The following is a 27,297-nucleotide window of genomic DNA, read 5'->3' as shown; positions in this document are numbered from 1 at the left end:
ATAACGGTTTTTCAGGTGAAACTCTGTTTGAACCTAAAAAAATCTTGTTCAAAACCATTTACGGGATTCTAAAACTTAAATGGACAATTGTCAATAAAGACAATCTCACCAAAGAATACCCTCAACATCCTAAAAAGGTAGGCATCAGGAAATTCTCATGGGTTGGTCTCTTTGAAACATTCCACTACCTTTCATATTTATAGAAGAGGAAACGTTCTCTTGTTTACTCTCACCATCTATGTGGGATGAAGACATTGTAATAGAACACTCTTTCTTGTTAATAAAACATTATTCAACTTATAATCTCGTAATTTGCTATCCAAAAAAGTAAGTTCTTACTGAATAACTGTTTGTTCAATTCTAAAATCATAAAATTCAGTTAGGTACTTAATATAGAAAGTTTGTTTATATGTATTTTCAAGATTCAAAAGTTCATTATAAAAATTATTCATTTATAAAATATAATCTGCGTATATATTTCGTGCTTTTGATCAAATCGAATTTTCAAACAATTATAACTTTATTTTTAGGTAGATGTTTTTTTATAGTTATATAACATCATGTAACTTTTTTAAAATATCATTGGAAACAATTTGAAAAATCATAGGAGTTTCAAATGTATGTAGTGAAAGGAAAATGCTTCTTTTATGGTCCAAATAGATCAAACTTGGACCGATTCAACTAAATATACCAAACTACATATTTTTTTTCTAGTAAAACCCGGTTTGTATATATTCCGTGCTTTTGAATCAAAATGATTTTTCAAACAATTATAATTTTAGGTTTAGGTAGATGCTTTTTTATATTTATATAAAATTATGTAACTTATTTATAATATTATTAGAAATAATTTGAAAAATCATGGGAGTTTCAAATGTTTGTTGTGAAAGGAAAATGATTCCTTTATCGGTCCAAATTAATCCAGCTCTAGTTCAACTCAATATACCCAACTACATAAATTTTTTTCTAACTGAAACACGGTTTAAACCTGAAAAAATTCGGTTCAAAACCATTTTTGGAATTCTAAAAGTTAATTGGACACTTGCCAATACAGACAATCTCACCAAATAATACATTCAAAATCTTACAAAGGTAGGCATGAGGAAGTTCTCATGGTTTGGTCCCTTTGAAACATTTCACAACCTTTCTTATTTATAGAAGAGCAAACATTCTCTTGTTTACTCTCACCATCGATGTGGGATGAAGACATTGTAATAAAACACTATTTCTTGTTTATAGAACATTATTTAACTTATTTATAATATTATTGTAAAGAAATTGAAAAGTCATGGGAGTTTGAAATGAATGTGGTGAAAGGAAGTTAAAAAAGGGGGTTTCAAATGCATGAGATTCAAGAAAAAATGTTAGTTTTATAAGTATGTATGATGTTACAATAACGATAATTGAGTTGATAAAGTTAGATATTGTTTTCTTATGAAACAAATGAATTCCTATGATTTCTATACATCAAAAATAAAAATAGTCAGAACTAATTTAAAATGTATATCTTAAAAGTTTCAAAAACATGATGAGTAAGGATAATATGAGAATTTAATTTAGGTTTTCCTTTCATGATAAAACCTTTGCTAAAAAATATTACATCCAAAATTAATATCTTTCATTTGAATGAAAATACTCAAAAATATGATTTCAAACCTTTTATTGGCAAGAAATATAGTGAGAGCATAATTATTTTTATGACGAGTAACGATGATTTAATAAATCTAAACTAACTCCATCACTAAGCACTAGACTATAAACACCAATAAGTGAATATTGCCTATTCCCCATGACCAAGTTTATTCTATCATGCTCCATATCCTCACTTATTCTTATCCCCTGCAAATCAAAACATATGTGAAATCCATATCCTGTATCAAGGATCCAAGAACGAGAAGACGATGAGTTATTAGATAAGATAGCGTATATACGTGCAGAAGTCGGCTTCACCATGCCATCTTTAATGTCTTGCAGATACTTTGGGCAGCTTCGTTTCCAATGCCCTTTGTTGTTGCAATAGAAGCAAGTGGCCTCTTTGGGATCAGAGACAAGGGGGCATCAGAACTGGATTTACCTTTGTGTCCATTACATGACAACCCAGCTGGAGACTTTTCCTTCCATTTTTTATTTGGAGGACCATTCCTCTTTTTCCTTTTCCCTTGACCAATGGACAGAACGGGAGCACTAGCAGGAGTGGAGGCAACACTTACTCCCTTCATCCTTGCTTCAGATGTTCGCATGAGGTTGTGAAATTGAGACAAAATGGTCTTACTGTTTAACAAATAATAGGTCAAGATGAACTGATCATAACAACTTTGTAAGGAGTTCAAGACTATGTCGATAGCCAACTCCTCATCAAAATTCACATTAAGCTTGACAAACTGATCCACGTATCGTTGCATTCTCTGCACATGGCTGCTAACAGATTCTCTCTCTTTCATCTTGCTTGATATAAGGGACTTTACCACCTCGTACTTTTCTTGACAAGCTCGCTTATGGTACTTTTCCATAAGGTCCTTGTTCATCTCGTACGACCGGTAGTCCTCATAATATATTTGCAATTCAGGAGTCATTGTGGCCACCATGACGCAAGCAACTTTTGTTGCATCATTGCAGTGCTTCTTATAGGCGGTCATTTCTTCATGATTAGCCTTCTCTTCGTCAATCTCATTGAACTCTTTCTCAAGGACATACTCATTGTCCTCGAAACAAAGGGAGATCTTGATGTTGTGCATCTAGTCATTATAGTTGGTGCCATCCGATATCACCCTTGAGCAGATCTTAAGCAACGAGAAGTTTTGATATGAAGATGAGGAGGAACTAGAAGCATCATTTGGAGCAGATATTTGTAAAAGGAAGGTAGTTTTAGTCAGATAAGAATATTCCTTAATATAACAACCCAAAATGAAATATTAAGGCTAAGATCCAACTAAAAAATTCACAACTTAGAAAAGGGATGTCGTAATCTAATTATAAATTTTATAAAGGTAGACAAATGATGATTTACCAATTCCACCATTGGAAAACAAAATTTGAAGGAAATTAAGTTAAATGAAATTCCTAGATCTTTTGAGACTCATTAAAATTATTCAATGACATGTTTAATCTTATATTATGATATTCCATTTGTGACTGGGATACCAGTGATCACAAACAATATGTGAATAACCATGAAAATTAACTTGGCGCCCTCGATGTCATTTATCATCTCATTTTAATGTGCAGGTTAACCACACGTGCTCCATTAATTAATGATATTTTTCGAGATGCCCATTATTACTCTGTATATTCACTATTAGTGCGCCGGTTAACCACACACACTCCACTAACCACTATAAAGTATAATATGCAATTTAATGGGATAGCATACAGATTCACATTTTCCCTAAAGTAACTAAGATTATGATTTAAAATAAAATGGTTTAGTTACTTTTAATCGCATTATGCTTATTAATGAGAATTAATTGGCCTATTAAACTCATTCGGCTAACGACCCTCCACCATACAAGAGAACGGTGGGTAAGAGTGGATACCAAATGACTGTCATTTTATAGGCGGCTTCCTTGAACTCTACTTATAGTATTGTTTCGTGAATAAGGCGTACTAGCGGTTCGATTGAAATAATTAATCAAGTCAGAGATTTATCTCCTAAATTTAATACTTGTAATTTATCATCAAATATTCAGCAAATTCAGATTTAGAAGATATTTAAAGCAGATAATTACCAAATAAAACAAATTAGGCACATAATCTCAAAAAATCTAATATGATCAGATCTCACGTCGTGAGAATTAATGCTCATGTCGTGAGATGCGATTAATCCAAATTCACCAATGTGCAATCACATGAAAGGTAGCCATATGCTCGAATACCACTGATTGGTTATGAAGGTTACAAAAACAATGTTCTAAGTGGAAAAACATTTAACAATTAAATGATTAGGGCACATGCAACCTAAGAAGGATCTAAGTCTTTCACATAAAAGCAACATACTATGAACTATCAAACTACAAAAAATTTCCTAATATAATCTGAATTCATTAGAAAGAATACATACCTTGATGATTGTTGAAGTAAACAACCAAGAATCCATTTGTTGATCTTTTGGAAGCAAGCACCGCAAACGTTGTGTCTGTAGTCGTTCACACCCAACACAAGCAAGAAAGATATTGAGGAGAGGGGACGTAGGAGATCATATTTTCAGCCAACCCTTGGGGAAGTACGAGTGCCGAAAATCAAAGGGTTAGGCATCCTTATATAGTGCAGTCTGGAAACCCTAGATAAGCCCAAAACCAATATAATAATATTATCTTGTTTTTTATAATTATCCATATTCTTGATTATCCTCCAAGGATAATTCTAGAAACCCTAAAGCCTCTAGAAAACTGTCCACCTATGCGTGGAAGGTTCGGGAGCCTCTTGCTCGACTATTGAACAATTTTACTTTAGTCCACGCACTTTTAATTAATTTCTTTAATCCCCAAATTAATTCCAATTAATTTATGATTAATTATTATTCAAATATCACTATTTTTTAATTAATATATTATTCTCATAATATATTAATAAGTTATTTATTACAATTTATTAATCAAATAATAAATCAACATTTCTCTCAAAAATATCATGTCCAATTGGTAGGTTTTAAGACAACTCAAAAGAATTGTGTTATCATCAATTCAACTTTATATCAATTATAGTTATGAGCTTAGACACATAATCTAACAGAAGGCGCGTATGTGCATGATGTTATCTGTTTGGTTGTGTGTGGTACTTTGGGGGAACTCTCTAAGCGACGACTTACGATTTTATTGTTATGGTTTCAGGTACCTCAAAGGATAGAGTCAAGGCGAAGGCTTGATTGTGCACATCATCCTAGATTTTTATGAGATTATGATTTTGGGATACTCCGATTCATGTTATGACTTTTGGAAACTATGATTTGTAAACACATTTGTTTTTTGGATTGGTTTCAAAAACGAAAATTTTACCTTGATTTTTGGGATGTTACAAGTTGGTATCGGAGTTGAAACGTCCCAAATTTCAAAGGCAAAATTTTTATTTTTATTTATTTAATATATAACTCTTACAAAATATTAAAAATCATTATTATATAAAGGATTATTTTAGCAGAAGTCTATAAAACCTTATTAATGCTTCAATGTTGATACAGTCATGTATAGGCCTTTCCACGTTTGATGAACAACATGCAAAGTAGTTATTCAACAACAGTAAGCCAAGGCTTAGTGATTTCCCTCAAAATATTCCATACCATAACACATATACAATACATACGCATAATGGCCTTCAACATATAGTTGGTCCGCCCCTGGCCTTCAGCATAAAGTTGGTCCGGCCTATCTTTGCCTACATGGACCACACATTGGCCTTTAACATGAAGCTAGTCCGCCTGAGTCTATTGGCCTTCACCATGAGGTTGGTTTTCCCTCAACTCTGTATATAATAACATACACATATAACAACAATCCATATAACATGCAACTAACTATCTCAGTCTAATTGCCTAAGTTCTTACTACATGATAATTATATCCTAACATATAGAGGATACGTATTGGATTATACAATATAACGAGAAGAACTCACCTTGATAGATTCTCAGAGGATTAACAGTTAACTGAACAATTTACGTGACGACCAACAATTCAACAAGGATTAACCTATATTATTATAGTTTATTAGTTATTATGGCAATATTGGTAAAGTAGGCTAGACCTATCACTAATCCCAATGAATACCGATAGTTCTATCAAAAAAGGATCAGCCAGGCAGGACAGTTGGGAGGCAAGACCATTTCAACATATAGCCTTTCTGAAATCCAACAACCAAGCCAATATGATCATTATAGTCACATGTCATGTAAGTAGATCAATCAACATAACGACTTGAAATTACTGATAAATTTTAATTATTGGTTCATAGTAACGATTTATAACTATAATTATAAATTACACGGAGGAAGATTAATTGTAGCTCACTTACAAAGTACTATTGATGAGAACTGGGATCTAAGAGGACATAATATTGAGTCGGAATCTCGTACTAGAAGAATACTACTCATATGAGTACTCAAGGGTGTCACAAGGCTTTGTCGTAGTACATAAATCTAAGGAAAATGGGTTAAAAGTAAGGAATACTCGAGAGAAAAGCAATGTAGGGGTGTGGAGGATGGAGCATATACAGAGCACATTATTTATAGGCGAGAAAATCATATGCGCGTCGTGCACCCTAGGCATGTGCATCGTGCACTAGGGTGACATGGTTCCTCAGGTTAATTGTCATACTCTCGTCAACCGACCGCGTCGCGAACAACCTGGACTCGTGCCGCGAAGTCGCAAATCCATAATTCGTTTTTTCTGTTTTACAAAGTATTGCATAACTGCAAATAACTAAAACCTATAGGCTCTGATACCACTTTGTGTTTTATTAACATCAATACATTTAAATCATAACAACAAAAACGATTCGTTTATTTGAGTCTTTTCTGCTGTTGGTGTTTGAGGAGTTTCAGATTAATGAAGTTTTTGTGTTTTGGGTACGCTCACAAGAGATGAACTCTATGTTGGGTTCTCAAGTCCGATCAACAGGCTAGACCAAAGAAGTCCAAGAAGAAGACGAAGGTATGATTACTTATTTTTATGTTTATCAGAGTTGCATAGATTTGTTTGAGTTAGATATTGTTTGTTTCGAGCCTACAAATTAGAAAAGTTATTGCTTATGTTGTCATAATTTGGTCTTTGACTAGGCTCGAAACCCATCAGATGGGGGTGGTATTAGGAGTCGTATGGGTGTTTGAAGGCGACAATTTTGAAGCTTAGGTTGGTGGGTGAGAAGAGAACAATGCTTTTTTGGGGTTGCTTTGAATCAAATGGAGGCATTAAAAGAGAAATCGTTCAGGGAAGTGGGTCAAGAGAATTGTATACGTGACAAAGGATAACCGAGTTACCCCTTCAGAATTCCCAAAATGAGTATTTAAACCCGAAAATTGTCACTTTATGCCCCTACAAAGCCAAAAAATAAGTTTAAAGGCTGATTAGACTAATTCTGAAAACATTATATAGCTACAGTGTCATTTTCTCTTTTACGTATCCCAACTAACTTATCAACTATTTTTACCAAACATCATTTTTTAATCGGTTAACTTTATGTAATTTGAACATCTTTTCTTAATATATTCAAGAGGGCTTATCAACTAGTCTCTCATATAGAATGTTAGTAACTTATTACTTTTACATTGTAGCACCTAGTTCCTGGTACGTTAATCTTATTTGAGTGTTTTCCACTTTTAGCCTTGGACTCAGCGAGTCATAGGTCCGACTCGCCGAGTAGAGAAGGGACCCGGGACACGTTTAAGTAGGCGACTCGGCGAGTCCATATCCTGGACTCGGCGAGTCACCGATGTTGGATGAAACCCTAAGTTTCAGGGGTTTGCACCCTATTTAAGCACTCATTTCCGCCCCAAGCCATCCCCCATTCACCCTCAGAGCCCTATACCTCGTTCAAGCCTTGTTTCTTGTGGAATTGAAGCCTTTGGTGTGTTCTTTTGAAGCTTTGGAGTGAGAAGGAGAGGAGATCAAGAAGAAGAGGAGGAGGTCAAGCACCTTTGAGCAATCTCAGAGTGTTTACTAAGGTATGGCTTGTTTCCCCCATGTTTTCATACTTGTGGCCCCATTAAAGCCCTTTTTGATCCATTTCCAAGCTTATGTATGCTTGTGGACTCGTAAAAAGTTGGGTAACTTATAGATCTAGGTGAGATCGAGCTCCAGGAGCTTGGATCTACTGCCTTTATGGACCCATGTTGCATGTACACCCTAGATCTACCCTTTTTGGTGCATTTTGAGCCCTAAGACCCTCATTAGTGAGTATCTACACGTAAAGTTGGAAACTTTACGTGTTATTCATGCTCTAGGAACCCAGATCTATGGATAGCATAAGCTGGATTCAAGCAAAATCGACCATATAGAGACTGCATGGTAGGGACTCGACGAGTCGTTCATCTAAATATATTCAATAGGGCTTATCAACTATTTTTACCAAACATCATTTTTTAATCGGTTAACTTTATGTAATTTGAACATCTTTTCTTAATATATTCAATAGGGCTTATCAAATAGTCTCTCATATAGAATGTTAGTAACTTATTACTTTTACATTGTAGCACCTAGTTCCTGGTACGTTAATCTTATTTGAGTGTTTTCCACTTTTAGCCTTGGACTCGGCGAGTCATAGGTCCGACTCGCCGAGTAGAGACAGGACCCGGGACACGTTTAAGTAGGCGACTGGGCGAGTCCATATCCTGGACTCGGCGAGTCACCGATGTTGGATGAAACCCTAAGTTTCAAGGGTTTGCACCCTATTTAAGCACTCATTTCCGCCCCAAGCCAGCCCCCATTCACCCTCAGAGCCCTATACCTCGTTCAAGCCTTGTTTCTTGTGGAATTAAAGCCTTTGGTGTGTTCTTTTGAAGCTTTGGAGTGAGAAGGAGAGGAGATCAAGAAGAAGAAGAGGAGGTCAAGCACCTTTGAGCGATCTCAGAGTGTTCACTAAGGTATGGCTCGTTTCCCCCATGTTTTCATACTTATGGCTCCATTAAAGCCCTTTTTGATCCATTTCCAAGCTTATGTATGCTTGTGGACTCGTAAAAAGTTGGGTAACTTATAGATCTAGGTGAGATCGAGCTCCAGGAGCTTGGATCTACTGCCTTTATGGACCCATGTTGCATGTACACCCTAGATCTACCCTTTTTGGTGCATTTTGAGCCCTAAAACCCTCATTAGTGAGTATCTACACGTAAAGTTGGAAACTTTACGTGTTATTCATTCTCTAGGAACCCAGATCTGTGGATAGCATAAGCTGGATTCAAGCAAAATCGACCATATAGAGACTGCATGGTAGGGACTCGGCGAGTCTGCTCGCGAGTCTCAGAGTTTGTCCTCTTTTCGTTGTGTCGAGTAGAGTAGTGAGTCACGGGGTGTGACTCAGTGAGTTGGAAGCCGGACTCATCCATGAAGGAACTCGGCGAGTCATTTCCCTGACTCGGCGAGTTCAAGGCAATCTTCTTAGATCAAGAACAGACTCAGCGATTTGTTCATACAACTCGGCGAGTCTCAGCATAAGTGTTCATCGGATGAAGATGAACTCGGCGAGTTGTTCATACAACTCGGCGAGTAGGATGAAGGACTTGAACATCAGTTTGGAAGGAGAACTCGACGAGTAGAGACGGGATCCAGGTCAGTCGATTGGACAGGGACTTGGCGAGTCGGGTCAACTGAAAGTTGACTCTGACTTTGACTTAGGGCATGATTAGGGGTAAAATGGTCATTTTACCCAAAGGACAGTTAGTAGTGTTTGATTGAGTATGTTGTGGGAATTACAGCCGGAGGATTTCCGGAGCAGCAGCAGCAACAGTAGACAGTCAGTTCCCGATCAGATCAACAGCTACTTCGAGGTGAGTTACCTTCCAGTAGCGGTGGGTCTACGACCACAATGCCGGCCCACCAGTAGGAGTTGTGTGTAGATGATTGTCTCTGTGATATTCATCTAGGGATTACTACTACCTGTGTTATGTTTATGTGCTAGTATGATATGATGCTATGTGCTATTGACAGTAGGGGGAGATAGTCCCCGAGATATCCGGTCGGTAGGGCCGAAGGGGTAGTCATGCTCAGCCATGTTAGATAGATTCTGATATTGTGATACATGTTATGTGGTAGTAGTAGAGGGGAGAAATAGTTCCCCAGTATCCGGTCGAGAGTACCGAAGGGGAGGCCAGCACCCAAATATGCTAGGTAGTATCCGGTCGAGAGGACCGAAGGGGAGGCCAGCACCCAGATATGCTAGGCAGTATCCGGTCGAGAGGACCGAAGGGGAGGCCAGCACCCAGGTATGCTAGGTAACGTCCGGTCGAGAGGACCGAAGGGGTAGGTCGGGCACCCAGATATGCCTGACAATATATGTATGTTATGTGATTATATGGTATGTGGTACAGTGGGGGAACTCACTAAGCTTCGTGCTTACGGTTTTTAGTTTTGGTTTTCAGGTACCTCTGCTTCAAAGGGGAAGGAGCCAACGCGGTAGCGGCATATCACACATACACACTCTTGTTTCCGTAATTATGAGTTTATTCTGGGATTGATACTCTGATATTTTGGTTGTTCAAATGTTGTGGATTTCAAATCTGGTTTTCGATGTGAAATGGTTTAATTAAACAATGTTTTAATTATTAATGTTTTCTAAGTAATGTTTTAAAAACGAAATTTTTGGACGTGAAAATTGGGTCGTTACAAGTTGGTATCAGAGCCCTGGTTTGAGGGATTCGGACTCACCTTCGGGGGTGTCTGAACTCAAATCGAGGGAGTAAAAGATTTTTTTCAAAAGAAATGTTTTCTAAGAATTAAGAAAAGGGTTTGAGAAAGAACGAAGTGTGTGATGTGCGCGACCGGCCAAGCTCAAGTAAGTATTCCCCAAAGTACCCATACATGTTTATGTTATGCTTATCAGCTAATGTAGAACAACATGCTAGAATAGGACTAAGGATCTAGGAGTGATGCCTTATGTGCCTGCTTTATATGTTTCAGTTGTATGAAAATTGCATGCTAGAATTGAGTAGACAACAGTAGGATAGCATGTTAGGTTATGCCTGATAGTATGAGTTTAACTTTGTATGTTAGATCAGTTTCTCTCTATGAGAGCGGATTTGCTTGAGATTGTTCCCTTAGTTCGAATGTTGCTTGCTTTGTGCTTTGTGGGACTCCGAGTGGTGGGAGTTAGCCATTAGATGAATACGTCACATCACATGTGATCAGGGTTGAATAATCTTAGAGTGCTGGATTTGGCCCTATTGCGCAGCTCTCGTTTGAGTCTAACCGTTGTAGGGACGAGTCTATTACTCGAAGGATTATACGAGCCTCACCACATGTGATGGTATTCATGTAATGGTTAATTGGCACTACTAAGAGGCCTTCAGCAGCTGAGGACCTGGTAGGGTGGAGACTGAGATTTCCCTAGGGCAAGCCTAGGATGAGTATAGCAGTGATCAGCCGTAGTGGAAGGGATCTGGTGGAGTCGAGGCAGTCCTTGGAGAAGGTAAGGATAGATGTGGAAAGTAGTATGGGCCCGTACTACTGAAAGCAGAGAATCCGTACCCGAACCAAGGGAGGCCAAGATGAGACCAGGGAACTTGTAGTAGATGTGATCCCTCAAGAAGTATTAGTATCGCTAATAATTGTTAATTATGTATTGCAGAATGGTGGTACTTTGATCGAGGCCGATAGATGGCGGTTCAGGAGAGGGGTCAGGTTCAGGATCAGGTTCCGAGCCAGTAGATGAGGGACTACGCGAGTTCATCGCGTCAGAGATCACCAGGGGTATCCTTGAGTCGACCCCCATTATCTTCGGGTCGATCAAGGAAGGGATCATCGAGTTGATGGAGGATCGCCTCAGGGCGTTCAGGAGTGACATGGCATCTGGCCAGTCGGGATCTTGCACGTTGTCCTTTAAGGACTTCAGGGGCAGTGGTGCGCCGGATTTCCACGGGGTGAAAGACCCCATTACTGCCAGGTGATGGATTGCGGACATCGAGTCTGCACAGTTGACTAGCTTCTGCCCCGAGGGGTCGAAGGTGAGGTATGCAGCAGGGTGTTTACGAGACCGAGCTCGAGATTAGTGGGAGTCAGTGGGTGACTCGTTGGGAGCCTCAGCTATCGAGGCTATGACCTGGTCGGACTTTGTGACCAGGTTCAGGGAAGAGTTTGCGCCGGCTGTCAAGCTTCAGCAACTGGCCAGGGAGTTTTTGGACATGAGACAGATGACGGAGACTGTGGCGGAGATCACCGCCAAGTTCCGGGAGAGGGCACTGTTGGTGCCCCAGTATGCGGGCGATGAGGACATGAGGAGGACCCGCTATCATGACATGCTCTGGGCTGATATCCGGGAGCACGTTAGTTTTTCAGCTTGCCCCACCTTGGACTCTATGATTGCTAGGGCGAGGGAGAGGGAGATAGATTTGGAGCACATACGGAAACGGAAGGCAAAGGAGGGACAATCAGGAGGGGCTTCGGGGAAGAAGCCCAACGGATCAGATTTGGGGCCAAAGGGCCAACAGGGACGGGGCCGCTGCAGGAAATGCGGCAAGTCGCACGAGGGGGCGTGCAGGTTGGGATCATCAAGCTGCTATAAGTGCGGCAAGTTTGGGCATTATAGCATGGATTGCACTGCTACGATAGCAGTTATTCAAACGTCTGAGTTGCTGTGTTTCCACTGCAACCAGAGGGGCCACAAGAAGGCCAATTGCCCCCAGTTAACAGTTACAACGCCGGTGAAGGCGCCAGCTCCAGCGACCCTGCGGATCACAGATGGCCGACAGGGCAAGGCAGAGGCTCCAGTGGTGAGGAGCCGGGCATTTCAGCTGACTGCCGAGGAGGCACGCACAGCACCCGATGTGGTGACGGGTATGATTCTTTCCCTCTCATTTATTTATATGATGTTATGATATTGATATGTGCTCGGTATATGTATATATGTGTTAGGATCGGTCCATGTGAACGGTATCCCAGTTCAGGTGTTGTTCGACTCGGGTGCTACCCGATCATTTGTTTCCCTTGCGCTTAGCAAGAAGTTTTTCTGAGTCTTCGGGCATGTTGGATTGCCATTTGGAGGTGGAGATTGCCGACGATCGATCGGTGCGGGAGTCATCAGTATTCAGAGATTGTGTTCTGAGGTTATTCGAGGAGCGCTATTTGGTGGATCTGGTTCCCATTCCGTTGCGTGGGAACAAGGTGATTATAGGCATGGATTGGTTGAGCCCTAATGGGGCGGTGATAGATTGTGCACAACAGCTAGTGCGAGTCAGGACCCCAGGTGGGGGGAGAGTTAGTGATTCATGGCGAGAGACCGCAGTGTGGACCTGCAGTATGTTCAGCAGCGAGGGCTAGACGCTACCTTCAGCAAGGATGCGCAGGATACGTCGCGTACGTGATGGATACCCGGGAGGCGGGTAAGGCGACAGTGATCGAGGTTCCGGTGGTGCGAGATTTCACAGAACTCTTCCCAGAGGAGATTCCTGGGATACCTCCGGAGCGACAGGTGGAGTTCAGGATTGACCTCGTTCCTGGTGCAGCTCCGATAGCCAAGGCACCGTATCGGTTGGCTCCTCCTGAGATGCAGGAGTTGTCTACGCAGCTGCAGGAGCTGCTAGACAAGGGATTTATTAGACCGAGCAGTTCACCCTGGGGAGCCCCGATTCTGTTTGTGAAGAATAAGGACGGGTCGCATCGGATGTGTATAGATTATCGGGAGCTGAACAAGGTAACAATGAAGAACCGTTACCCACTCCCGAGGATTGATGATCTCTTTGATTAGTTGTAGGGAACATCTTGGTTCTCCAAGATCGATTTGCGTTCAGGCTATCACCAGACGAGGGTTAGAGAGGAGGACATACAAAAGACAGCGTTTCAGACGCGTTATGGCCATTATGAGTTCGTGGTGATGCCGTTTGGGCTCACCAATGCTCCTGCCGCGTTCATGGACCTCATGAACCGCGTATGTAGGCCGATGCTGGATCGGTCTGTGATAGTTTTCATTGACGACATCTTGGTTTATTCCAAGACACAGGAAGAGCACGAGGAGCATCTGAGAGAGGTTTTGGAGACCCTGAGGAGGGAGAGCTTGTACGCCAAGTTCTCTAAATGTGAGTTTTGGTTACGCGAGGTGCAGTTCCTTGGACATCTCGTCAACCAAAACGGGATTTCAGTAGACCCGGCCAAGGTGGAGGCCGTGATGAGATGAGGGGTTCCTAAGTCTCCATCCGAGATTCGGAGCTTCATGGGATTAGCAGGCTACTATCGGAGATTCATTCAGGATTTCTCCAAGATAGTCGTACCCCTGACGCGACTGACGAAGAAAGCCGTAGTCTTTCGGTGGGGACCCGAGCAGCAAGCTGCGTTTGAGACGCTGAGACAGAGATTGTGCGAGGCGCCAATCTTAGCCCTGCCAGAGGGCGTAGAGGATTTTGTGGTTTATTGTGACGCATCCATTTCAGGGTTGGGCGCGGTACTGATGTAGAGGGGGCATGTCATTGCCTACGCTTCGAGGCAGCTCAAGCCTCACGAGGCGAACTACCCGACGCATGATTTGGAGTTGGGGGCGGTGGTTTTTGCCCTCAAGATTTGGCGGCATTACCTCTACGGGGTTCGATGTACCATCTACATGGACCACAAGAGTTTGAGGTACCTCATGGATCAGCCGAATCTAAACATGAGGCAGCATCGGTGGTTGGACGTGGTAAAGGATTATGATTGCGAGATCCTCTACCACCCGGGAAAGACCAACGTGGTGGCCGATGCGCTTAGCCGCAAGGTGGCGCTGATCAGGGATATTTGCATGAGGATGACCGTAGTGACTCCCCTGTTGGAGCAAATTCGGGAGGCTCAACAGGAGGCTATCAACGAGGAGCATCGGAAGAGCGAGCGTGTGGTGGGTCAGGTTTCCTCCTTCGATTATGATAGCCGAGGACTATTGACACTACACCGTAGGGTGTGGGTGCCATATCACGGAGGCGTGCATCAGATCTTGATGGAGGAGACGCATAAATCCCGATTCTCTATTCATCCAGGGGCGACGAAGATGTATAGGGATCTTCGTCTAGATTATTGGTGACCCAGCATGAAACGGGATGTGGCTTGGTACGTCGAGCGATGCTTGAGCTGCAGGAAGGTCAAGGCCGAACATCAGAGACCGCATGGCAAGATGCAGCCGTTGGACATCCCGTTGTGGAAATGGGAAGATATCACGATGGATTTTATCACGAAGCTTCCCAGGACCGCGCGTGGAGTAGATTCGATTTGGGTCATCGTGGATCGGTTGACCAAGAGTGCTCATTTTATTCCGATTCAGGAGAGCATATCGGCTGAGAAATTGGCCGACATCTATATTAGGGAGATTGTGGCGCGGCACGGGGTGCCAGTATCGGTTATCTCGGACAGGGATGTGCGTTTTACTTCCAGGTTTTGGAAGAGGTTTCATGAGGAGTTGGGAACTCGTCTGCATTTTAGCACCGCTTTTCACCCGCAGACAGATGGTCAGAGCGAGCAGACCATCCAGACTTTGGAGGATATGTTGCGGGCATGCGTGCTAGATTTTGGTGGTAGCTTGGATACCTATCTTCCCTTGGCTGAGTTCTCATACAACAACAACTACCACGCGAGTATTGACCGTCCTCCATTCGAGTTGTTGTACGGTCGGAGGTGCAGGACCCCGATATGCTGGGGTGAAGTTGGTCAGAGGGTCATGGGGAGCACCGAAGTAGTACTCCATGATGGGTTTTAGGTAAAACAAATAAACTAGAAAAACAATTCCTAAGTTCACATGCAACCTACTTTGGATCTATGTTTTATCTATTGAACATACAACTTTGAATTGCAAAACAAGAACCCTAGAGGAGAGAGGCTAATATCAAAATTAACAAACTAGGGTTTAGTAATTACATACCTTTCAATTGTTATAGTAAACAATTGATAATTCCCTTGATCTTGATCTTGATCTTCTTGGAAGCTTAGCACCACAAGTGTAATGCCTCTAATGGAATCACACCCAAACTAGCAAGAATGAAAGTAGAAGGAGAGAGAGGGAGTATGCAATTTTCGGCCCTAAGGGTTTCTTCCAAAGAAAGAGTGACCAAAAAGTGAACCAGGAGGCTCCTTATATAGTTGAGGGATCTAGGGTTTAGGAAAAACCCTAATGCTCCTTGCTTAGGGCCTAAGCAAAGCCAAAGGCCTTATCCAAGCCCCCTTGGACGAAATCCTTAGGGTTTCCCCTATAGATTTCGTCCACCTCCTTCCAAGGAGGTTCTGGAGCCTTCCACTCAACTATTAGATAATTGCAAACTAGTCCCTGCACTTTATAATTAATTCTTTTAACCCCAAAATTAATTCTGATTAATTTCTGGCTAATAATTAATTAAACAAAATGATTTCTTATTAATATATTAATCTTTTAACATATTAATAAATTCATTTATATTAATTTATTAATCTTATAATAAATTAATATCTCTCCTTTCATAATTTCCTTGTCCGGTTGCTAGGTTTGAGGGCAACCCAAAAGGACTGTGTTGCTATCAATTCAAGTACATACCAATTATAGTTATGGGCTTAGACACCTAATCCAACAGTCTCCCACTTGGATAAGTCTGTAACTATAATTGCTAGTATGCCTTCTAAATTTGACCAGCAAATTGTAGCTTCCAAAAAGCTGCTGCCGAACTCTGACCCAGTCAGTTACGAGTCCTAAGATAAGTGATCATATAATCCTTCGTTCTGCAAGATATCCCCAGACATAAGACATGGAATACAATCAATCTCTTTGTCCAGAATCTATGTTTCCCGATTTCTGATTTGTGATGATGTAGGACTTCTAATTGAACACATCAATTTAGTCCTGGCTGGGCCCAGCACACAAGTCAACACCAAATCATCGAGGGGCCCACAGATATCGCTTTTCCCGTTAGGGCAAAAGGAACGAATAAACATTGACTCATATGCTTGTATCTTTTACTTATCAAACCATACATGATAATACGTTTTATAACACCAAGTTACTGATGCGTTTTCGTATCACCAATGCATAGCCGACTTGCAAATCACAACTCATATATCTTTGTTTCAAGATTATAAGATATTATCGTCTCCGTATTACTCGTGATGAATTCCATGAAGTAATACTCTGAGCAAGGGTTTATCCAATACTCAAATCTCAATTTCTGAGTACTCGTGAACGTTGCAGCAAATCTATTGCCATGTCTATCCTTAGACAATCTACAACCCAGTTCATGACAATCTTGATTCACTACTTACTTCCAAAAGTACGAGCGACTGTGGAGTTTGAATAATCTTATTATTCGGGAAGTCAAAACATGCAAAGTGAAACGCAATAATAATATTAATCCTATATGGCCCCAAAGCTTTTGAGCGTAAATAAAAACACTTTTGTTTAAACACCATATTGATCACTCATTATTCATTGCTTATAGTTTCAGAAAAACAACTTATTACTTGAATTATAACCACAATTGTCCCATGCTCCAAGCATGCACACTTTGGTTTCCTATGGTCCATACTTTGTGAAATAAATCAATTGAAAAACCTTTCCAATGATGCTTATTTCACAATTTCCAATCCCTATTACTAGTGTTAGAACACAAGGTTCTTGCAACTACTAGAATATGCTAGATTCTAACATTTTATGCAACGATCCTTTCGCAAAGTCATAGCACAAAAGTCACCAAGACTTGGCCAATGAAATTACAAAGTACTCTATCGGAAATTGTTACAAGATAATTCCATAGACGTGAAGTCTCACATTCAAAGTACATTCCTTTGAACATCCTTCTTGCATAAAAGTTTCTAATCTAGACACAGACTCTCAACATCCAACTCCCAATATGGAGACATTTCCATATTTGCCATATGACAGCTTATTCTTAATAGAATCTTATCTATTCATAATAATGTCAATATAGCCCATTCAGTACTATACTTCTAACTACTCACAAGCGACAAATCCTCAGTGAACCTCAGATTTTCCTTTGATAGTTGTTTAATTATTTTTAGTCAAAACCGATTCTATTTCCTTTTTCCCTCTTAATGCTCTAGGCATTTGGAAAATTTTAGAATGGTAAAATATTACAGCATATGCAATCGATCCTATACCCGAAGCATGATGCATAATGTCTCACATAAAAAAGTGATACTTTATCATCCTTCTGCCATAATATTTTATGTGTCCTATTCCCACATTTCGATCTATGAAGAGGGATGCCGTGATCATAATCGAATTTGAGAATGCACTATATATCCTTGACTAAATTTATTAACATTTCTCAATCTAAGCTTTAGAATTTTGAAATGAAGTATAATATTCTCTCCCTTAATTATAGCAAAACAACTTTTCAAACATTACAACTTTGCAAAGTGAATCTTTGTTTTCTATAATTAATATTGCTAACTCGCAATACTTTACCATAATAATCATGCTCCCACTAACATGATGATTATTTTCTTACCAGCATAACACTTATGATCCCACTAGCTTTGACATGTACTCAGAAAACAATTAAACTTCCAGAGAACAATGCTTATTGAATTCCTTAAGTTCATATTTCTAATACCTAATGCTTTGATAAGCCTTTATCAAAGCTTCTTAAAATCATACACCTTTGCCTTAGAAAGCTCATATGTGTGTCTAGACAAATTCAGAACTTATGTCACTAAGTCCCAAATGTTCAGACTAATTGTCAAATCTCATAATTCGAACTATGGAAAGGGATGCCGTAACCATAATCGAATTTGAGAATACAATTTCCACAATTGCTATCTTCTTAAAATCTCTCTTAGTGAAAGCATTTCCTCACAATCATTTTCATGAAGGAGGTAATCTTATGACACTTAGATTTTGTGGTGTATAAGTTCCTATCCATGTGAATTTGTCAAAACCAAAGTTTGTGACAAATCCAAACTCATATGGACTGAACTTTCTCAATCTCGATTTCTTGCCTCATGGTAACACGAGTGCCCACCATGTCTTCCAAGTGGTTTATCAACTCATCCTTACTTATCAATGCACTTTCCATTGATCAAGGTGCTATGTCTTTATGCATTCACATGAGAACTCATAGAACTCACTTGCATAATTAATTCAATTGGAATGGCATAGAAAAGGAGTATGTCATCCACGATAGGCTATAAACCTCAAGTCGTGTGCTAGTGATGATCGATAAGGTTTATTCTTGATTTGTTCTTGAAACCTTTTCAAGATCATTAAAACTCCCACTGACCTCTTGACATATATGATTTTCTTGTCAGGAACCTTTCCTCGACAAAACAAATATTCAAGAGTTAGTGTGGTTCTTATCAAGACAAAACACTTCACGAAATTTGTCCTAGTTGGTCTTTGTCTTATCCAAGACATCACAACTTACAAATTTTAAATGTGCAAGAATAAGAAAACTTTTCCAAATTCCACATTTGATGAGTGTTATAAACCTTCTTGAGACTTGTCACTCAATTCACAATCTTGGAGTATAACTCTAAGACTTGATGTTGGAACGAAGTATGATTGACTTCTTGATTTTAACCATTTCCACAATTCTCGATTCCTCTTCTTAGACATGCAAATGTACTAAGACTTACTTAGAGGATCAATTGAGATATGGTTCCTAATCATTAAGACTTATCATAAAACACAATAAAAGTTACTCTCCCTTCTTCTTAGAATAGAGATACTTTTATCTTTCTGCCTACTTGATTCTTCTTATTCGTTCTGCCATTGATTGAAATTCTTTCAATCAACTCAGAATTATATTTAATCTTATAAGCATAACCATATTCACTAAACTTTAGTAAATCATGACGAATATCTTTATCACTCTCGTGGTGAACTTGATCAATGTACAACCTAGTGTACTTGATCTCCTAGTCCTTCTCTTGACACTTTGTCAAAGAATTAGTCTAATTTCCAAATATGAAGTTTCTCATTTATCACGCAATCAAGTTGCATGACTCCAAGTTTCTGTCCAATTGAAGCTTGGGCGATGAGAATCTTTCCTCATTTGGCAAATTCTCGACATTTCCACAAATGACATAATTAAGAATCAAATCCATTATTGATAACAATATATCAATTTTTCATAACAACTGCATTGCAAGGATATATAAAATTATTCAAACCAAAAAATTTTATTTTATTCATAAAAGCAGCGGAAAACATGTCCTTACAATGAAAAATTCAAATGAAAAACTATGCAATCATATGCTCCTAACAAATCTATCATAACTTTCTAAGCTCAAAATCTGATCTTCGAATCCATGCGACGGTGATCCATTTCTTCGTGATCAGACTCATCTTGCTTTTCCATCAAGCTTCCTCTCTTTTCTCTGATCCTGCAAAACATTCAAATGTAATCTTATCACATTATGTATTAAGAATCAATGAATAGGAACTTGATGGAGTTAGATAGTGGATTTTATACCTGAAGTAGAGCCATACTTATCGACTCTCCCATCTCTTAGACTCTTCAGGTCCTTCGGGCAGCTTCGTATCCATTTCCCCTTTCCTTGGCAGCAGGAACATGTGGATTCTCCTAGATTGTCCACGGAAGCATGGTTGGTTGAATTATCAGACAAATATGCTCCATTGCTTCGCCAAATCATTTCTGATTCAACAGCAATAAGCATGTAAGTCAAGTCAATGAGGGTTGCGTCATGCTTCATCATATGATACTCTCTTACGAACTCATCATATGATTCAGGGAGTGACTGAAGAATCCAGTCCACAGCCAACTTATTTGAGATAGACGCACCCAACATAATCAACCTATCAATGTGCGATTTCATCCCTAGGATGTGAGCACACACGGGTTTACCATCTTGATGTTCCATTGCCAATAGGGATTCGGCGATCTTGAACTTTTCAAATCTTCGATCATTTGGGTTAGGGAGAACAACGGGAGGAAGAGGAGGAAGTGAAATCAAGCTAGTCCACATTGATCTCTCACTTTGAATCAAGCTTTCACTTTCATTAGGAACACTTTTTCCTTGGGATTCGGGAATACCACGGTTAGAGTCAGACATCTACAAAACGGGAGAAATTCAAGTTAAGTTGATTGAGTCCTTAATAAAACACCCAAATGAGTTATCAAGGCTAGGATCCAACACAATATTCTACAACCTAGAAAAGGGATGCCGTAATCTAGCTGCAAAATATTTGAAGGTAGGTAAATGATGATTTACCAATTTCCACCATGAAAAACGAAAAGGAAGTTTAAGTTTTAAATGAATTGAAACTCCTAGATCTTTTGAGATTCATTGAACTTTTCAATGGCATGTTTAATATCGATTATGCCCTACTATTTGTGACTGGGATGCCGAGGATCACAAATAAGGTGTGAATAACCATACGAATCACGTGGTGCACCCAATGCTACAATCACCTAATCAATGTGCCGGTTAGCCACACACGCTCCATTGATCTATGACAAACATGGAGTCACCCTTCGCTACCAATGTCATCCCCAAATTAGTGTGCCGGTTAACCACACACGCTCCACTAACGTTTGACAGGGGTACGAAGTGTAATTCTATGGATTAGCATACAATTTCACATTTTTCCTAAAGTAACTATGATTTGGGAATTTGAAAAAGCATTTAGTTACTTTGTACTTCATTATACTTATAATGGAAGGTTTCTGTCCTATCCTACCCGTTCGGCTAACGACCCTCCACTAGTCAAGAGTGCGGTGGGTAAGAGTGGATACCCATTCAATCGTCATTTTATAGGCAATTTCCTTAAACACCCCTTATAGACCAGCTTCGTGAATGAGGCCTACTAACGGTAAGACTGACCATATTCTTATACATATATAATATTTAACTTTTAATTATAATATACATATAAGGTGTGTTTTAAAACATTTTAAAACTCCAAGGGTTTATATAAATTTTTCGAAATTTAAACTATTAAATTTTAAATTTAAGTAAACCAATTAATTAGATTTAATATTTATCTATTAATTAACTTTTAATTAATTTATTAAATCTTTTAAGGATTATCTAATTAAATTAAACAATTAACTTAATCCTAATCCATATCCCTTCTAGATTTCAAAAATATGGGGATAGGATAATTTCCTTAATTTTCTCAACCAAATAACTAGATTTAATATTTGTCTATTAATTAACTTTTAATTAATTAATTAAATCTAGTAAGGATTATCTAATTAAATCAAACACTTAATTTAATCCTAATCCATATCCCTTCTAGATTTCAAAAATATGGGGATAGGATAATTTCCTTATTTATCTCAATTATCCAATAAGACCAGCTTCGTGAATGAGGCCTACTAACGGTAAGACTGACCATATTCTTATACATATATAATATTTAACTTTTAATTATAATATACATATAAGGTGTGTTTTAAAACATTTTAAAACTCCAAGGGTTTATATAAATTTTTCGAAATTTAAACTATTAAATTTTAAATTTAAGTAAACCAATTAATTAGATTTAATATTTATCTATTAATTAACTTTTAATTAATTTATTAAATCTTTTAAGGATTATCTAATTAAATTAAACAATTAACTTAATCCTAATCCATATCCCTTCTAGATTTCAAAAATATGGGGATAGGATAATTTCCTTAATTTTCTCAACCAAATAACTAGATTTAATATTTGTCTATTAATTAACTTTTAATTAATTAATTAAATCTAGTAAGGATTATCTAATTAAATCAAACACTTAATTTAATCCTAATCCATATCCCTTCTAGATTTCAAAAATATGGGGATAGGATAATTTCCTTATTTATCTCAATTATCCAATAAGGCAACTATTATCCAAAACAAAGAAACCTAAAAAGGGGGAGCATATTTCGAAATTACAAGGGGAGGAGGCTAGGGTTTTGGAAACCCTAACCCTAATTTCGACTAGGGTTCATGGAGGCTAGGGTTTTCGAAAACCCTTTGCACCAAAACCCTAAAATCGAAAATTTTGGCCTTTAGGGTTTAATGGCTATAAACCCTAATTTGCAATTCAACTATTATAGCAATTCAATTGAAAACAACAATGGCTCTGATACCACTGATGGGTTTTAGGTAAAACAAATAAACTAGAAAAACAATTCCTAAGTTCACATGCAACCTACTTTGGATCTATGTTTTATCTATTGAACATACAACTTTGAATTGCAAAACAAGAACCCTAGAGGAGAGAGGCTAATATCAAAATTAACAAACTAGGGTTTAGTAATTACATACTTTTCAATTGTTATAGTAAACAATTGATAATTCTCTTGATCTTGATCTTGATCTTCTTGGAAGCTTAGCACCACAAGTGTAATGCCTCTAATGGAATCACACCCAAACTAGCAAGAAGGAAAGTAGAAGGAGAGAGAGGGAGTATGCAATTTTCGGCCCTAAGGGTTTCTTCCAAAGAAAGAGTGACCAAAAAGTGAACCAGGAGGCTCCTTATATAGTTGAGGGATCTAGGGTTTAGGAAAAACCCTAATGCTCCTTGCTTAGGGCCTAAGCAAAGCCAAAGGCCTTATCCAAGCCCCCTTGGACGAAATCCTTAGGGTTTCCCCTATAGATTTCATCCACCTCCTTCCAAGGAGGTTCTGGAGCCTTCCACTCAACTATTAGATAATTGCAAACTAGTCCCTGCACTTTATAATTAATTCTTTTAACCCCAAAATTAATTCTGATTAATTTCTGGCTAACAATTAATTAAACAAAATGATTTCTTATTAATATATTAATCTTTTAACATATTAATAAATTCATTTATATTAATTCATTAATCTTATAATAAATTAATATCTCTCATTTCATAATTTCCTTGTCCGGTTGCTAGGTTTGAGGGCAACCCAAAAGGACTGTGTTGCTATCAATTCAAGTACATACCAATTATAGTTATGGGCTTAGACACCTAATCCAACAGTCCAGACTACCGAGAGGATTCGGCAGGTTCGGAGCAGGCTTTAGACTGCGCAGAGTTGGCAGAAAAGGTACGCCGACAAGTGTCGATCCGACTTGGAGTTCCAAGTCGGGGATATGGTTCTCCTGAAGGTGTCGCTTTGGAAAGGCGTCATTCGATTCAGGAAGCGACGCAAGTTGGGCTCGAGATTCATCAGACCGTTCAGAGTTGTAGCCCGGGTGGGCAAGGTGGCGTATAGGCTGGATCTGCCAGTCGAGCTCAGCCAGATCCACAACACTTTCCATGTTTCTCAGCTGCGAAAGTGCCTAGTGGACGATTCAGCAGTAGTGTCGTTAGAGGATATACAGGTTGATGACAGCCTGAATTACATTGAGCGCCCAGTCGCAATCCTCAACAAGAAATCGAAGGATTTGATGAACACGAGGGTGGAGCTAGTAAAGGTGCAATAGCAGCACCGCAAGGGTTCGGAATGGACTTGGGAGCCGGAAGAAGAAATGATGGAGCATTACCCCGAGCTGTTTCAGGATCAAGCGGTAGACTTCGGGGACGAAGTCTAAAATAAGTGGGGGAGATTTTGATGGGTTTTAGCCATAAGAACTTTCCTATGTGCGCATGCAAAACCCTAATGCTTGGATCTAGGCTTTCTAATTAAACATGCTTTGAATCCAATACTTATAGTGACTAATTAGGTATAAGAACAATATAAAATCAGATCTAGAAGTTTACCTTTGAATCTCTTGTTTGATCTTGTTGTATTGGAGCTCTAGAGTCACAATTGTCACTCCTCTAATGGCTTACAAACACCAAATAGCAAAGAAGATGATTTGAGAGAGAGGCTAGGAGGAAATCGGCCAGGGGTTCTCTACTTAAGATGAGATGCCAATTTCCCTTGGCCATGGGGTCTATTTATACTTGTAGACTCCTTAAGGGTTTCACCTTAAACCCTAGTTGGATAATCTTTCCTTAAAGCAATCCAAATCCTTTCCTTAGATAAGCATTTGACGATTTGAGGCTATCCCTAGCCCTAGAATCCGTCCATCATTCATCCAATAAGGATTTACAGTCTAAAGTGTAACTATCAAACAGTTGACAGTTTATCCCTCTTATTTAATTAATCTCTTTAAGTCACCAAATTAATTCTAAGCGGACATAATATTGAGTCGGAATCTCGTACTAGAAGAATACTACTCATATGAGTACTCAAGGGTGTCACAAGGCTTTGTCGTAGTACATAAATCTAAGGAAAATGGGTTAAAAGTAAGGAATACTCGAGAGAAAAGCAATGTAGGGGTGTGGAGGATGGAGCATATACAGAGCACATTATTTATAGGCGAGAAAATCATATGCGCGTCGTGCACCCTAGGCATGCGCATCGTGCACTAGGGTGACATGGCTCCTTAGGTTAACTGTCATACTCTCGTCAACCGACCGCGTCGCGAACAACCTGGACTCGTGCCGCGAAGTCGCAAATCCATAATTCGTTTTTTCTGTTTTACAAAGTATTGCATAACTGCAAATAACTAAAACCTATAGGCTCTGATACCACTTTGTGTTTTATTAACATCAATACATTTAAATCATAACAACGAAAACAATTCGTTTATTTGAGTCTTTTCTGCTGTTGGTGTTTGAGGAGTTTCAGATTAATGAAGTTTTTGTGTTTTGGGTACGCTCACAATAGATGAACTCTATGTTGGGTTCTCAAGTTCGATCAACAGGCTAGACCAAAGAAGTCCAAGAAGAAGACGAAGGTATGATTACTCATTTTTATGTTTATCAGAGTTGCATAGATTTGTTTGAGTTAGATATTGTTTGTTTCGAGCCTACAAATTAGAAAAGTTATTGCTTATGTTGTCATAATTTGGTCTTGACTAGGCTCGAAACCCATCAGATGGGGGTGGTATTGGGAGTCGTATGGGTGTTTGAAGGCGACAATTTTGAAGCTTAGGTTGGTGGGTGAGAAGGGAACAATGCTTTTTTGGGGTTGCTTTGAATCAAATGGAGGCATTAAAAGAGAAATCGTTCAGGGAAGTGGGTTAAGAGAATTGTCTACGTGACAAAGGATAACCGAGTTACCCCTTCAGAATTCCCAAAATGAGTATTTAAACCCGAAAATTGTCACTTTATGCCCCTACAAAGCCAAAAAATAAGTTTAAAGGCTGATTAGACTAATTCTGAAAACATTATATAGCTACAGTGTCATTTTCTCTTTTACGTATCCCAACTAACTTATCAACTATTTTTACCAAACATCATTTTTTAATCGGTTAACTTTATGTAATTTGAACATCTTTTCTTAATATATTCAAGAGGGCTTATCAACTAGTCTCTCATATAGAATGTTAGTAACTTATTACTTTTACATTGTAGCACCTAGTTCCTGGTACGTTAATCTTATTTGAGTGTTTTCCACTTTTAGCCTTGGACTCAGCGAGTCATAGGTCCGACTCGCCGAGTAGAGAAGGGACCCGGGACACGTTTAAGTAGGCGACTCGGCGAGTCCATATCCTGGACTCGGCGAGTCACCGATGTTGGATGAAACCCTAAGTTTCAGGGGTTTGCACCCTATTTAAGCACTCATTTCCGCCCCAAGCCATCCCCCATTCACCCTCAGAGCCCTATACCTCGTTCAAGCCTTGTTTCTTGTGGAATTGAAGCCTTTGGTGTGTTCTTTTGAAGCTTTGGAGTGAGAAGGAGAGGAGATCAAGAAGAAGAGGAGGAGGTCAAGCACCTTTGAGCAATCTCAGAGTGTTTACTAAGGTATGGCTTGTTTCCCCCATGTTTTCATACTTGTGGCCCCATTAAAGCCCTTTTTGATCCATTTCCAAGCTTATGTATGCTTGTGGACTCGTAAAAAGTTGGGTAACTTATAGATCTAGGTGAGATCGAGCTCCAGGAGCTTGGATCTACTGCCTTTATGGACCCATGTTGCATGTACACCCTAGATCTACCCTTTTTGGTGCATTTTGAGCCCTAAGACCCTCATTAGTGAGTATCTACACGTAAAGTTGGAAACTTTACGTGTTATTCATGCTCTAGGAACCCAGATCTATGGATAGCATAAGCTGGATTCAAGCAAAATCGACCATATAGAGACTGCATGGTAGGGACTCGACGAGTCGTTCATCTGACTCGGCGAGTCTGCTCGCGAGTCTCCGAGTTTGTCCCCTTTTCGTTGTGTCGAGTAGAGTAGTGAGTCACGGGGTGTGACTTAGTGAGTTGGAAGCCGGACTCATCCATGAAGGAACTCGGCGAGTCATTGCCCTGACTCGGCGAGTTCAAGGCAATCTTCTTAGATCAAGAACAGACTCGGCGAGTTGTTCATACAACTCGGCGAGTCTCAGCATAAGTGTTCATCGGATGAAGATGAACTCGGCAAGTTGTTCATACAACTCGTCGAGTAGGATGAAAGACTTGAACATCAGTTTGGAAGGAGAACTCGTCGAGTCAACGCCTAACTCGACGAGTAGAGACGGGATCCAGGTCAGTCGATTGGACAGGGACTCAGCGAGTTGGCGAGCCAACTTGGTGAGTCGGGTCAACTGAAAGTTGACTCTGACTTTGACTTAGGGCATGATTAGGGGTAAAATGGTCATTTTACCCAAAGGACAGTTAGTAGTGTTTGATTGAGTATGTTGTGGGAATTACAGCCGGAGGATTTCCGAAGCAGCAGCAGCAACGGTAGACAGTCAGTTCCCGATCAGATCAGCAGCTACTTCGAGGTGAGTTACCTTCCAGTAGCGGTGGGTCTACGGCCATAATGCCGGCCCACCAGTAGGAGTTG

At 39.5% G+C, this 27,297-nt stretch overlaps 1 protein-coding gene across 1 annotated transcript; it reads right to left on the bottom strand.

Annotated features, from left to right (window-relative positions):
• Window positions 1-1,946: 1,946 nt before the first annotated feature.
• LOC145095311 (uncharacterized) lies at window positions 1,947-2,735 on the bottom strand. The gene has a single exon (XM_079033216.1). The coding sequence runs from the start codon at window positions 2,733-2,735 to the stop codon at window positions 1,947-1,949; it is 789 nt and encodes a 262-aa protein (XP_078889342.1).
• Window positions 2,736-27,297: the final 24,562 nt, after the last annotated feature.

This window comes from Lactuca serriola, chromosome 3, assembly GCF_051521515.1.
Source record: "Lactuca serriola cultivar US96UC23 chromosome 3, Lser_US96UC23_V15, whole genome shotgun sequence".
Lineage (NCBI taxonomy): Eukaryota > Viridiplantae > Streptophyta > Magnoliopsida > Asterales > Asteraceae > Lactuca > Lactuca serriola.
The sequence above is the reverse complement of the archived record's forward strand: the minus strand, read 5'-3'. Positions and strand labels throughout refer to the sequence as shown.

What these genes read in the sequence shown, in the direction of transcription:
- LOC145095311 (XM_079033216.1), bottom strand. Translation starts at nt 2,735, where the DNA reads ATGCACAACATCAAGATCTCCCTTTGTTTCGAGGACAATGAGTATGTC.